At 35.4% G+C, this 15,791-nt stretch overlaps 1 protein-coding gene across 5 annotated transcripts in view; it reads right to left on the bottom strand.

The window, feature by feature from the left end:
- MYO16 (myosin XVI) overlaps positions 1-15,791 on the bottom strand; it is a 357,892-nt gene that overhangs the window by 187,445 nt on the left and 154,656 nt on the right. For all 5 annotated transcript variants that reach the window (XM_036381446.2, XM_036381432.2, XM_036381447.2 and 2 more), the window contains exons 6-7: positions 12,164-12,288; positions 8,272-8,397 (exon numbers count right to left, since the gene is read on the bottom strand). In XM_036381446.2, coding sequence (XP_036237339.1) covers positions 8,272-8,397; positions 12,164-12,288 — 251 coding nt within the window. The remainder of the gene's footprint in view (positions 1-8,271; positions 8,398-12,163; positions 12,289-15,791) is intronic.

Below are 15,791 nucleotides of genomic sequence, written 5' to 3'. Positions count from 1 at the left end.
AAAACTAGTAACAGGTGCTCTATTTAAATATACAGTTGGATGTTCAAAAGATTTGCAATAAAAAGAATAAAAAATCAGGGAAGAAGTTTCTATTTTTAGTAGTACTGTTATTACTATAATTACTGAGCTTCTGTGACAAAAGTGCTGTAGTTTAATGCTAACCATATATTCCATAGATTGAATAAATAAGATCAGATAAGTCATGGACAATATAACTCCTTAGAATAATACTGGAGACTATTTAGCTAATTAAATGGGGTGATAATGGGCACTTTAGCAAGCATCAAGGACACGAAAAAGAAAAATGTAGGCTAGAAACCTTACTCCTGGGGAGTGAAACAAATTCCAAGACAGAGACTCCCAACATTAGAGAGGAAGATACCTATTAAGCCATTGGAGTTCCTGTGAACTGAGCTTCTAAGATCATGCATTTGTTCTCCATTACATAATAGTATGTTTTAGGTAACTGTGTCCCTTACAGACAAAATTTCATAGGTAAAGCCCTAAAAAAGAGCAATAGTGTTCAGAGGCTAAATAGAATTTCCTCTGCAATTGCAAATCTGATCCACAGTACTCTTCTAAACACAGGAAATTATGTCTGAAACTCATTACAGATCTCTATTCTTAATACAATATAGATTAGGAAAATTTTTTTTTCTATTTGAGTGCAGAGAAAAGGGGACCATAACCAACTGTGGTCAGCAAAGTGGAACAGATCAGGAAAAGTAGGTTGTGGGAATAAGACTCGCAGCAGGGTAGAAAGCATTGAGGGGGAGTGTGTGGAATGGAAGAAGGCATAGATAAAATGCTGGAATCTGGAACTAACAGTGTGAAATAAATGAAGTGAAAGGGAAGAAGAGAAATGTGGCAAGGAGCCAGGATGTAGGTAGAGACAGACTAATCAGAAAAATGAAAGAAGAAAGTGACATATGAGGAAAAAAACACCGAGATTGAACAAGGGAGATTGGGACTGCAAGCAAGTGGGACAGAAGGGCAGGAAGGTTGGCATGAAGTCAAAGTAGAAAAAAATGAAAGCTTGGATGAGAACCAGGGAGTGGAGGAGGGGCAGAAGCTGACTGTGCAAGGAATCAGGATTCAGATAAAGCTTGTAAGGAAAGGACATGAAGCCAGGCAAATGAATCGGACAATAAGGCAATAGAATAAGGACAAGAATGGAACAGACTGGAGGCAATGGGACAAATCAGGCTATGTGTGGCAGGAATGAACCGTAAATACTGCGTCTGTTCAGGCATGGAGCCTGGAATGGAACCCAGGCTCCCCAAGTGTCACCACCACCTTTCTGCAGACAGCAAGTTTAACCTATATGCTTTAAGTAGACGCCTCTTTAACCTCTGGAACAGTTCCAACAAAAAAAGGGAAGCCTAATGCTGTTTTCAGCTGTTAAAGCAAGTGACAAAGGTCATGTAAATGGTTTTCTATAGGCTGATGTAAAAACTGCGTCAGTCTTTACTTGAAGACTGATAACCTACATTTCTATTTTTCAATCCACCAGGAATTTTGACAGAGAAAAATAAAATAAATCAGGGAAAATATTATGTGATCTTGTGATTAACAATGCTTGTAAGTTATGGTCCTACAAGTTATATATTTATATTACAGAGATCAGAAATCCACTTCTCAAAGTTTGTGCCTAAAAAGCCTTGTTAGACATCTTTTTCATACTTGCCTCTCATGTATGAAGGTCACTATAAATGGTATTTTAAGGAAAATGAAATTTATATTGATCGGAGAGATCCTGCAATAACCAAGTATATAGTGGAGACTATATAGCACACCTCAGCTTTAAAAACACACATGTAAACACTGAGAATTTTGTAGTAATTTTGTAAATTGAGATTTTTCCTAGTCTGTTTTTGAAATTTGAACTCCTTTCTTATTATTTGGTATTGTGTGAATCTAGGATTCCTTATATTCTCTGCCCACAATTAGCATTTGAATCATCTATAGAAATCTTGTGAATATATTGAGAGTGAAAAAAAAGATATCACAAGCAGAAATCCCAAAGTGAGCTCTCTGTTTGAGGAAACTGAGTGTAATTTGATCTGAAGGGAAATACAGTTCTTCTACCTGAGTACAATCAGATATGCAAAATATGAACAAAAAGACTAAAGAAAAAAGAGTGAGACACGTCTGGATAAAACATGCTCTAGAGGATTTTCTGACCGTAAAATTAAAGACTCCAACTACTTGGTAGGGAAAATATTTATTCCCTGTGTGAGAAAAATATTGATCTATTCTTTTTGAAACACTGAATAAGCACCTCCTTCTTTAGGCTCTTCTCACTGAAAGCATTTGTGAAGTGTAGTTGCAGAAGTTCAGAAACTGCATTCAAAGAAACTCCTGTGGGAATGGCCAAACTTCATGGGATTAAGTATCATTTCCCACAATGAGTTCATATATCCATCTACACTGAAGCAAATTCCAGCAACAGATGTGGATTTATTTTTTTGTTGTTGTTTCAAGTGCAACATGCACTTAAAGAAAAAAAAAGAATCTACAGGTCATAGTTGAGTGAAATTACTAATCTGTTTTGATGAGCAAATTAGTTCCTTTAATAAGAGGGTATATAATCTGAATTTAAGCAAGGAGCAGAGTCCCTTTTGTAATCTGAAATAAATGTTGTGTTTTGATGAACTAAGTAATCAGAGTGGTATGATTCAGATCAATCAAATGTGTGTAAGAGAGAATATACTTACAGAATGACAATTTCACTCATTTGAAAATGACACAGGACATAATGTGAGGTAGGCTTGATGACATCTCTAAGTTTTTTTTTAATTATGTGGAATATTCCCAATTTATATTGGAAGAAATCCTTGCTAGTACAGGAGTTACTCTTGCAGAGATTCAGTCAGCAGTTGAACAAATGTCTCATCAGTTTTGTTTTTTTTACATCATGAAAACCTTTAAACCTCAAAGCCAGAGGCTAAATCTGTCTTACTAAGTAGGAGAGTGCAATGGAGCAAGTTTAAGTATTCCTTATAATCCACACTGCTTAACAGTTAGCTCTCCCCCTGACTCTCCCTTGGACCATTCCAACCAGCTCTCTACAAACATGACTAATCTCCTATAGAGGAAACTAGCTTTAAACAATATGAATGTGGGCCAGGCTGCTGCCTGGCCTAATCCCTAGTCCTCTTTTATTTAGTGATTTAACAGTTTAGACATAGGCATCATCCCCCAAGGATGAAATTTTGGGAGCAGGTAGTGTTTAAGCTACTGCAGAGTCAGCTCTGACCTGCATGTCTCTGATAGCTGTTTGAAAGGTGACATTTCTGTGATAAACAGCAAAGAAACAGCTTGTGCCTGGGAATTGTGCCAAAGTACCCAAGGCAAATGTCAGAGCTGCAGCCTATTCTCACCATGGGGAGGGCGAGTGTGCACTCTCCTGATCACAGCAGCTGGAAGATGTCCAGCAGGGACAGCACTACCAATGCCAGATTACTAGCTGTCCACAAAGTAAATTCAAATTAAGGGGCCAGCCTGAGAAACACAAGTCACCCTTCTGCAGCTGGCACCAGTGCCAGCAGGGGCAGGGGGGTACCCAAGCAACACCGACGTGTGCCCTGCGCTGGTGTGCACAGACAGCAGCCACAAACACACCAGCACTGCCCCTGCTGTGTGAGAGGGACACAAAGGGTTCCAGCTGCCATCAAAAACAGCGTTAAACACGTCTATGTCCAAAAGGCCCTGGTAAATTTACATAGGCAACCCTGACATATTCTAATTTCTTGAGGCCAGCTTTGTTTCCTTAACAACCTTATTTTTGTGTGTCTCAGGCACAGATTTGGATGTATGTTGTAGAGGTTATTATTTTCCATCATTTTATTAGAGTAAAATGATTAAGGTAAATAACTCTGATCTCAATACCTCAATAATATCAATTTTTTGTTATAATGTTAAAAACACAAAATTGCCTTTACCCTTAATTCTTATATGGGGGTGTGAGGGGAGGAAATGACAGCAGGAACTGCCATTCCTAGGAACTCAGAATAACATTGTTTAAAAATAGGTCTATTTTTTAATGTTTGCAGACTAGTAGTATTTCAATTAACAGTCTATTACGCTCATTAATAACCTAATCTGTTTCTGTAAAGTAGATTCTTGTCTTACGGAGACTGACCTTCAGGCAGTAGCCTCAGCTGCCCTGTTCTGTACTCAGTAGCCATATCCTGTACACAGCCCTCAAACTCACCAGCAATATCCTGTACTCCTATGCAAGAAAAATATTCTACTCTGGATCTACACATTCTGGCACTTACAGGACAATTCATTTATCATTCACCCATGCTCTGTTTTAATAGTCAAGACTGATAATGTTTTTACACAGTAAATTTATCCATTAAACTGGTTTTCTTTACAAATATTTGTAAAGACACAGATAATATTTATAATATTTTTTTTTCAACATCAGATAAATAATATGTTCTGACACTTAAAACTCTTACTAATTCTCTCTCTGGAAATAATACAACAGCATTCTGCTATGTTTTGCTTGTGATAAGATTGGTTTTGTTTTAAATATCTAACTCTACTCCTCCTCTAGGATTCCCTCTGTACAACCTTATGTTTTCTAAATACAAGGCATCAACTCCATCCCCCTTCATGATGACTGGGGAGACCCAGAACACCAGTGGGCAGTCACCCCATCCTTTAGCCCCACACTTTGATCTGGATTCCTCATGAAGGATTTAAAGATGTTCAGATTACACCTCTGACATATGCTAGCTGCCCACGGTTTCTATAACCAAGGAAGGTCAGACCTATAAGCAATGAATCATCATCCCTATTTCAAATGCATCCCCTAGAATTCTCTGAGTTGTCTTCTAAAGGTGATTCTTCCCATTAGATAAGAAAAAGCTTTGACTTTGTCCTTAAGTTTAATTGGTTAAATTTAGTTGAGAAGAACCCCATCTGAAATAAAAATGGATTTGCCATTACCAAGGAATCTCTACAAGCCAGGTTTATTATAAGGTGTGGATGCAATGTCTTTCACATGATTAGTTCACTCAGATTGATGTATCATTCACCAGTAATTTTACATATAAATTACTGTGCAAGATGGAGCAGTAAGATTTTTATAATCCACTTCATTCACAACTTGAGATTTGTAACAAGAAGCTTACAGTGCCTTTATTCTGTACAAGTTTCCTCCTGTGCACAAGCAAATTATATTTTCTCACTATAAATTTAAAACTTATACGGTTCCTTGGGTGGTTTTTTTTTGGGTTCTTTTATTCTTTTTTTTTTCCCCTCCAGGCAATGTAAATTAGTACCATTTCCATTATTGCTATGCTCTTATAAATAGCCAATGTGTGGGTTTCTTCCCATTTTGTGGATTTACAAATATAGAACAGTATATGTAGAGAGCTGAAGTGCTTCAACTTAGTCTGGATGTTACTCTAAAATAGAGTAACAATTTCTTCATATCACGACTTTTTTTTTGGTCAGATATGTAAAATATACATATGTAAGGTATGTACCATAAAAGTGCTCAAAAACTAAATCTGTAATTTGTACTGACTAATTTAATAGCATTTTATTAAGGTGAGAATCTTCTCCACATGAAAAATACATCTGCAGCTATTTTATAAACAGGAAAAGCTATCAGTCCTTAAGGCTCATGGAATATAATATTATTCCAATATTGGATGGGGTTTGGTTGCAGGTAGTGCAGCACGAGTGCTAGAAATCTGTTCAATGACAATGATTTACAACAGGTTTCCTGAAATTTCTGAGACCACTCATTAAAGGATCACTGCTTATTAGACAAGCCTTAAGACAAGTAAAGGTGATTTTGCTGTTCAAATAAATTTCTGGAAGGACAGAAATCCTCCCAAGAACTTAAAAGGACATCAAATTAAAACAAAACAGACTTTATGACAGTCTTCCAGTACAAGATATTTATCACTGTTGCAAGTTTTTCAAGTGTGACTTTTAAAAAAATATGCCACAAAAATGTGTTAGAAGAGTGTGAAACTGTAAGGGATCAAGTCCAGAATTTATATTAATTGCTTTTTCAGGGAACATTAAATTTTTCAGCTAAAAAAATAACCATTTCCTCATAAACATACTTTAATTTAAAAGAGGCTATCCAATTCATGTCTTGTCTAAGGTTATTTCCTTTCTGCCAAACTACTTTTACCAAAAATTGGAACAATGCTCATATTAGTCTATAATTAATTACTCAAAATTGAATTATAAATACAGTATGCATGTGAATTCATTCTAAGGTGAAAAGATATTTCAAAATTATCATAATAAGAAAGGAAATTTTAAAAACACCCTGATGTTGTAGTTACCAGAAATGAGTAAAGATATGCAATAAATCCCTTCAATAAAGGAATTTAAATTATTTACTTGTTTCTTACAAACAGAATCACACAAAAGCTGCATTTATGTGCTTAATAACATTGGCAAATTATATATAATGCTAATAGGATATTTCTAAACTTTATTATTTACTAACACTACAAAGGGAAAAAATATTTGGCCTGTATTTAGCTAATTTTAGTGAAGAAGAAGTACAGTGTTCCTTCATGGTCTTTGTCTGTATGTACCCATACTGGTTGTATTGAGACTAGAGCAGCTGGTCCCTGACTCCTCACTGAAAACTCCTGAAATAGCAAGAATTAACACTATTGTCATCTGGGATATAAGGGAGATGCAGTCCAACAAAAGTGCCGACAAAAAGAATAATTTCAAAATAACAATCTGAGCTCTTAGAATTCTTCAAAAGGAAAGACATTTTTTCCATTAGCCACTTTCAACTGACAAACTTTACATGTACAGGCCTGTTTCTAAAAGAAAAATACCTATCTTCACAAGAAAAAGAGTATTTCAAGTCATCCAGAGTTAGCGTTGCAAACATATGAATGCTACACATATATAAGGAAAGGTAAGTCCTTTTCCAGCCCTTTCAAGTGATTTCTTTCAAGTCCTCTTCAATTAAACTCAGGTTTAGCTCTACAACAGAGGAGATGTACAGCTGTAGTATAATCACATTGTTGCAGTACAAAGCCCTAACTTGTAAGCCATCCTAAAACGTGAGAATAAGAAGCTCAAGACTGCATCACTGTTATCCCTTACTTCTGAGCAAGAGCTTTCCTGCCCTACTGAACTCTGAACAGGCAGAGTGAGTGCAGAGGGATCAGTGAGAGCAGTAGAACTGAAGCAGAATTACAGAACAGCACAGGGTAAGATAGGATGAGAAAATTAAATCTACAGTAAATTCAAAAGACCCCTGATACCTCACTTGCTAACAAAATTTTGGTTCAGCAAATCTCTGTGTGAAATTTTTCTCTGTAAATTTGCACTACCTGAAGTATTGAGGATATACTTCAGGCCACATATATGTATATTTTATATATATATATATATATATAAAAACCAATAACTTAATCTGTTATGAAAACATGCAGATCTTTGACACTCTATAAAAGAGCAGGCACAGGGTATCTCAATAGGAGAAATCTATTACCCAGCAGAACTAATTAACCTAAATAAACATATCTACTTTTACTATTTTATAACTTTTTGCTCCATTTTTACTTTTTTCTTGTTATAAAGTGTATTATTTATTTTCTGAAGTCTGAGCTAAGATGCATCTCAGAGGTTTTTAGAAGACACCTATGGGTAAGTGGTGATTTGTGAGCCCTGAGGTGGGTGGAGAGCTGTGAAGAGCTCTCCGAAAATGGTCAAACTGTAACAAAGACTCACTGAACATGTCTGGGGAGACTGAGGATGAAGGAGAACTGAAAAGGGAAGAAAACTGAAAACTGAAAAAGTATTAAGAGGGACAAGTCATGTTTAGGCATGGCCCCTAAATCCCAAACTCAGGACACCCTTCCACAACTCAGTGACTGGAAAACTTTGAACACAGATGCTAGATGGATCCTGGACATTTATTCGCAGAAATACACACAGCAGAAATCTAAATAAACTTTGATATTAGACTGTAAAAAATAACTGACAAAGTGTTTATTTTGTCTTCCTTTCAAATGTCAGTGGAAACCTAGTTTTTTCTGCAGACAAACTGTTGCTGGTGGTAGCTTGAGCTGGTTTGGGTTAATAGCTTTACAAGCTTCATTATCAAATGATCTCTGTTATTTCAGATGCCAATCTGTACTACAGGAATGAGAAAGCTTTTTACATTAAAGTAAGAATAGCCTCCCAGACTTGAAAGGATTTGCTATTGCTACAGAAAACTACCACAAAGGAAAGAGAAGCAGGTGAAAAATCATGCTTTACCTGTCCATACTTTGCAGCCAAATGTAGGGGTGTCCAGTACTGATTATCCACTGCATTGAGATCAGCCCCATGATCTAGTATCAGAGATGCAACATTCTTGTATCCATTAGCACAGGCCACATGCAGCTGCAATATAAAAGGTAAATTTTGCATAAATTAATAGTTTAAAGAACTCATCTCTGGTGTACTTCTTCATATCTTTACTGATCACAGTTACAGCAAACACAAAATGTATATGTGATTACTACAGCCTAGAAAACCGCTGCAGAATCTTTTTTAGCATTTATAAACAAGATGCACCTGAAAAAAATAATTCTAGCTTTTTGTGAGCTACTAAACAGTCTAGTCTATTGCTTTTCATATAACTTCAAGCAAATATGCTTTCAAGCAAATTCAAAGACTCATGAGCCAAGGTGGAATCACAGATTTCAACAGAGCTTGAGCTCTCTTCGAGCCTAGAACTTTGTTTTGTAGCAGTTCAAGTATCCCAGATTTAAGCTGACACTACTCCAAAATGAATTCATTAATACATAATCAAACCAAGCACATTGACACTGCAGCACAAAATTAGTGACAAAAAATACTTTCTCAGGTTTGAGCTACAAAGATTTTTTTTTCTATACTTGTATTGCTTCCCTAGATATTTAATTATTTTTATTGGTAATTGTTGGAACAATTTTAGTTGATTTTCTGTATCTCTAAACTTCATTGAAGAGTCAAAGTGGAATAGAAGGAGGGTAGAAAATGCAGTAACAGAGTGACAGAAACTTGGTCAGCAGGAACCTCAGGAGATCAAGTAGTGCAACTTGCTGCTAAAACAGGGATAACTTCAAAGGTAGCTGTGTTTGCTCAGGGCTGAGTAGCAAATACTGTAAGAATGATAAAGAGTGAAAACTGTAATGGCAAGAAAAGGAAAAAAGAAATTTAAAAAATATCTTTATTGATGGCCGATTTGAGGAGCTGGACATTATATTTTGCAATGTATTATTATTTAATGCTCTGTATGTGTTTGGCATTTATATCAGCAATCAATTCTACCATATGCTATTTATAGGATGAGATTTTTTAATATAAAAAATGCCAGCAGCCATGTGGGCTTTTATTTAAAACTAATAGGAAGTGTGCAAAATAAATATAAAAATAATATAATAGCAAACAGATCTTGTGAACAGAGAAAAAGGGAAAGACATAATAGGGCAATAAAATTATTTTCTCTTATAATAATCAAGTAGAAGAAGAAAATACAATAAGGAATCCTATATCAGGGAAAACATGTAATTTGCAGAAAGTTTTGGTGGAAATTGTTTTTTATATGTGGTGAACAACTGTTGAGGCACATATTTCATATGATGAGATTGACCCAGGGTACAGTTTAGTGGTCTTTACCTTCTCATTGTCCTCTGTTGTAATTTCAAACATTCCCTTCAGTTCTAGCAACAAGGGGGACAAGGCCTGAATTTGGAATTTGGCAAAATATAACTGATCATCCCCAATCAGAAGAACTTAATACTCACACTGGTCAGTAAGAATAGGGCATAGGAATATTTCAGAAATTGAGAAGTGAGATTACAGTTGGTTCCTGTATCCCCAAACCGCACAGCCCCACTGCATGACTTTTTCTCCTCGAAGCATTGTTAGCAGAAAATATTCTTTTTCTGGTGGTTGAAATGGATGTATAATGGCAATAAAAAGGTCTTGTAATAAACCTGTTACTACAACTGAGTAGTTCCAAAGTCACTGTAAGAATAGGAGACACTAAAATGAGAGTTTGGGATATAATTTCCCTTACCTGCTATTTCTGGTTCAGCTGCACACACAGAGCATACATAAAGTTTTCACTATGAACATGATTGATGCAGAGGGAAAGAATACAGTCATTCAAAATCTTCCCCTGGAAAGGGGGCAAAACTCCTCTGGGGGCAGAACTTTGATTCTGCATGCTATGATTTCCAATCAAAACCCTCAAATCTTTCCTGCAATTTGACACAGCTTCATGGTGGAGGGAGGATGTGTTTCAACAGAAGAAACTACAGCTTCTATCCAGACATCAACCAGACAAGCACTATTTTCAAGCAGCGTAAAAGCTCCTAGGAAATATTCTATGGCTGAAATCTTTCAAAGAAAAACTATTAGAGGAGAATACAGCAGAAAAAATTCAGTGTCTGTTGGTAATGCATGTGCACAAATGTAGTTGTTATGAGTCAAGGAGAATGTGTATATTTATATATTTAAAACAACTTCTTGCTTGATTCATCTTAACTTACACACAGACATATATTCTGTCAAGAGAAATTTGAGATTTTAGACTTAAAACTTTTGATTTGAGACTTAAAACAAATATATCTGTCTTTTTTTTTTTTACAGATAGATGTAGAGAGAAAAAACCTTATTTCCAGAACCCTCTTATATCCATACAACATTCACAGACTGGCTGACTCAACACCCATGAATAAAGAGATAATTGTTTAAGAAATTCTGGATGTTCCACCAATTTGTCAAACAAAAGTTTCACATAATAGAAATCTCAAAGAAATGCAAAGTTACCTACTTTGTATCTATTTCTTGCAAAAATCAGATTTCAGCATAAAAACTTTTCATGCAAAAAGTATCCCTTTTGTCAACATTCTACTAAGCATACAGCAAAAACCCCAAAGTACTCACAATGCTCTTCTCCCAGCATTTGCTGTTCTATTAAACACCTTTCAGAAATGTATTTCAACTATTCCAGCTAACTACAGGAAAGGTTTTATACAGTTGGATTTATTTAAGTTCATAACTCAGTTTAACTGAGACAATTGTGACTAAAATAGCAATAGAAGTACAACAGCTATGTGATTTAGCCGTGTAGATAAAAATATCAGGAAACTGGAAGGTAAATTAATGCTTTTATGAAATAAACTAAAACTTTTGCTGTGTCTTCCCAGCCCTTCTCTGCTGTCTTGTTTTTCAATTATCTGCCTTGGGATTGTCACTCCAGAAGTCACAGTGTTCTGTTTCTATAGAAGCCTGTGGCTGGATTCAATCCAGGTATGAGGCTGATGACTTTTTCAGTTATAGCTTAAACACTCCACAGATATAAAAATATAGAATGATTTACTATATTAATTATCAGGCAATGAAATTCAATGCAAATGCAGAAATGATAGTAATAATTATTAGTGTTCCAATTGTATTTGCACAGTATTTGCAGAAAAAAACAGGGAACTTTAAAAAACGCATTCAATATATTAATGCTGCTGATTTACCATTTATTGATTGAAGGATTGATTGATTGATAATGGCATTGAAGATTTTACATGCAAAGGGATTATTCCACATATGCTATGGAACTACACATGAAATTAGAATTATTTGGCAGCTGAAGAAATAGGAGTCCTGACAAAACAAATGGATAGAAGATCTATTTGCAGGAAAAAAGTATAATAAAACCCAGTAACTATAAATAACATGCAAATTTGGGAATAGGAGTACTTTTCCGTGTATGCGGTGAATGCTTCAATATACTGAATCAAGATTGGATTGCTATAGTGTTTTAGTAGAACTCAGGCAGAAGATAGGATCCAAAACCAGGGATCACTCAGTGAAGTTTCAGCCCCTCTCACACACAGAATGTCAGACACCACATGTATCTCCTACAGCTTTAAACAAAGGTGCTAATATATTTGCTATTAAATTTAATGTTGCATATTTGTTGGCTAGGAGAAAAGAAGTTGTCATTGAGATGTTGCACTACCCTATTTTAAAATCCATATTATGCATGGAATTGACACACATCTATTTTCAAAACACCAGGTAGAAACAAAACCCTCTTAAGAGAACTGCCTTGCAAACATGCTGAACTTGTTGCAACACATGCATATTCCTAGGGTGATGATTCCATACTGCCACTCACCAGGGTAACTCCTTCATCATTCTTCTGATTCACACTCCCTCCACTCGAGATGAGCTGTCGGACATCTGTAAGCATTGTCATAGCTCTCTGAATCTTCATTTGGCGTAAGGAATTCAGCTCTACACCTGGAAAAAGAAAATGATAAAATTATGCTATTTTCTTCATCAATAAAGAGCAGCTATATGATTTTGTGTAATGGATTTTTAAAAGCTTAATCAACATTTAAATAGACTTCAGTATATATTTTTGAGTGTTTACTTACCTACCATTACCAGAACGTCTGCTCCTATATTTATCAGTCGATACACGGATGATTTAAGTCAGTGAGCAATATCCAATAAACCACCCTGATCTCCTACTGACTGCAAGAGCAGTTGCAGGTAAAGGAGCTGCAATATAATGAAACCCACTGGGAGTGTGAAATAGCTGTGATTGGGAAAAGAATTAAAAAATCTAAGGAAGACACTCAAGTGTTTGGGACTTATTTAATTTTTTGTCGTTGTTGCATTCTTTCAGCCCTGCAAATACATCACAGTACCCAGACCAGTCCCTCAAATTTGGTGTCTGAACTGCTTGAGAGGTTGTGAGTCAAGAAAATTATGTTAAAACTCAACATTTTTTTATGTCCCTGGGTTATTTCTAACTGAGATTAACTCTCCAGCTGAGCCTAGACCATTTCAAGGCCCCATAAACCAAGAGGAAATGTGGTGTGGCAGTAGGAACAAATAGGAGGGGATAAGAGGAAAGAATGGTATGGGATTGCTTGTGTCAGCATTGCTCCTGAAAGAATAATTGTCAAAGAACGGTATCAAAAAGAAGATAAGCAAGGCAGTCTATAACTTAAGAAAGCATGGTCTCCAGTCTGAAGAGGTTTAAAATAAGAACCAGGATACAACAATAGTGTGAAGTGATTAAATTAGCAACTGGCTGTGGTTTGATTGGAACAAATAACCTTAATTTGGGATTTCATTCTTCTGCTTCTAGTTCCATGTAATTATTTAAATACATATATAGAAAATGAAATTTTAGTATAAAAATTCTATTCTGGCCATGACATAGCAAAAAATCATATGAAGAAATGATTTATTATTTCTCTTACACATTTGTCACTGGGTTGAAAAATGACAAATGATAAATTAATTTAATGAATATGTATTTAATAATGTTTTACCTTCAACATTTCTTAAAGTTCTTTATATTACTAAAAAACTGAAGCCTGTTTCAGAGTAAAATAATATTTTCAGTTTCTTAGTTTTAATCTGCCCTGTATAAATGGGTGCAATTTATACCCTTGTATAAATGAGTGCACAATATGTAGGTCATCAAAGAATTCAAATAGTTTTTTTCAACATGCCACTGTATATACAGCTTTATGTTCTGTTGCCTGCAACACTTGTAAGAGTTTCACTTCTGAAGTGAAATGTTGAGTGTAATCACTGTCTTCCAATTCTCTTTTTTTAGACCTGTCACCTAAATGTTTTGTGTTTTTTTTAATCTGGATCAACCCTGTAATCTTTTATATGAATGTAATTTAGACAAACACATATGTACATACATACATATATATATATATGTATATATATGACACTGATGGATTAAATTAGACAATGTCCCCAAAGGAGAATGTGTTTAACATCCTACTGCCTGAAAGTTGCTAGACCAGAACACAATACCAATTTCACAGTATGTTCTCAGTGTCTCCTAACGATCAATTTTTTTTTGTCAGAATTACAGCTTTTATGCCTTCATCACATTTCAGAGTAATGATTTGAAACTACCTGATGACATTTACAGACTATCAATGCTGCATGATGTCAATTAATTTTTTTTCCTTTCTGTTTCTACCCATTTCCTGCTTTTTGCAACAGTAAATTAATGGTTTCATACTTTTTTCCCAGTAACTGAACTCTCCCAAATACCTAAGGGCAATATACACCCCAAATTAATTATCATTTGCAGTGTTGACTTGACATTTTAAACACCCAACACTGAAGACTGAGCAGACAAAATTAAACTTCACTGGTCCAGATGAAGGTTTTTTTCTGATGTTCTCAGGTAAGGAATATTAAAGTATAAAAATAGATGAAGCATTTTATACCTGATGAAGGCAGGCATGCTTAAGTACTGTTGACAGAACTTATGTCAATTTTTTCTTTCTCTTGATATATCCAGTAAATGATTAGAAAAAGTTTTGGGTTTCAAGTAGAGAGGAAATGGGTGGAAATTAATTTACTACCTCTTTATCTGAGAATATCTCAAACACTCAAAAACAAAAACTAAGTTCACAATCCACAAATTAGAAATACAGCTTCTGATTTTCCCAGGAAGAAAAAATGAAAATGAAAATTAAAAATCAAAAAAACCCACTGAGAGTGAAACACAGTTATTATGGGTTTGTTTCCTTCATCATGTTTAGCATAAATTACAGTAATGCCTACATGTTGAGGGCAGAGGCCAGCTGAGTTTACTCAGCCTTTTCTAGCAATTTACTACTGACTTACACCCAACACAGAGAATTAACATATCAGTACACTGTTATATTAACAGTGAAATATTGATCCTTACTCCCTGTAAATTGCCTTTTATATAAACTTGGTTATGACTTAGCTGGGGCTACAAAAAACCTAGCCATTGAAAGATTAACTCTGCTCATGTGTAAGGGAAAATCAAGAAATGCATTCAGTTGTATTAATTGCTGCTTAATAATTATTTTCTCTCATAAATGTAATGCAGCCATGAGCTCAGAGAAAACACATAAACCACAGAGCAATAAAAGTCACAGTCTGTGTGAATATAAAACCTATTCAAGACAGCTTTACTGGCTTCAAACTAATAGTTGTATAAATGAATGATACATATTTCAATAAACAAACAGAAGAAAATCAGCCCAGCAAGAGAGGTACCAAAGGAACATGCTTCCACAGACTTCACTTTTTAAATATTCAGAGTAGGTTTGAAAATGCTACAGAAACAATAGTTTCCCTTTCTCTACCTTTACAAAAAATATAATGAATACATGTAAAAATAATCTGTTTCAGTTTTAGAAACATAGTTTTGAATTCCAAGAACTCAGGAGCTATTTAGCTTCAAGCCAAGACTTCTCTGGTGGGGAGCTGAGAAGCAGATTTATCAAGCATGCACATGTACCATTCTCTGAGGCTCAAACAAGGAGACCTTGTCAATAAGTGCTTTCCTTTAATCAAGTTCATAATTCTGGGGAGTTTGGTCTCCCTCCCCAGGGTGTGATACTTTCCAGGAATTTAGATGGAACAAAAAAATGCTGCTCATACAGTAACTAACTCTCACTGCCTGAATTAAAGAATGACCTTCACGTTGCTTTTCAAAGGGGAAATGTGGTTTAGATATTCAGCTGAAATGGGACGACAGCCAGCATGAATAAAAAGAGGAAGAAAAACACATTGGCATCTACTATGTGAATAGATTCACATTTCAAAAACTGGAAAGTAAAAAAAAAAACTAAAAAAGGCATATAATGGAAAAAACGCTCAAAATATCCTGTAAAATCAGAAGGGCTACACAGTCAAGAATTCTGCAGGAGATAAGATGGAAAAGGAATAGTTAAAACATCAGTACATCAGTGACCCTGCAGGGCACACATTTGGTGATG

The sequence above is a fragment of the Molothrus ater genome, chromosome 2 (genome assembly GCF_012460135.2).
Source record: "Molothrus ater isolate BHLD 08-10-18 breed brown headed cowbird chromosome 2, BPBGC_Mater_1.1, whole genome shotgun sequence".
In the NCBI taxonomy this organism is placed as follows: Eukaryota; Metazoa; Chordata; class Aves; order Passeriformes; family Icteridae; genus Molothrus; species Molothrus ater.
This window is presented reverse-complemented; position numbering and strand designations above follow the sequence as displayed.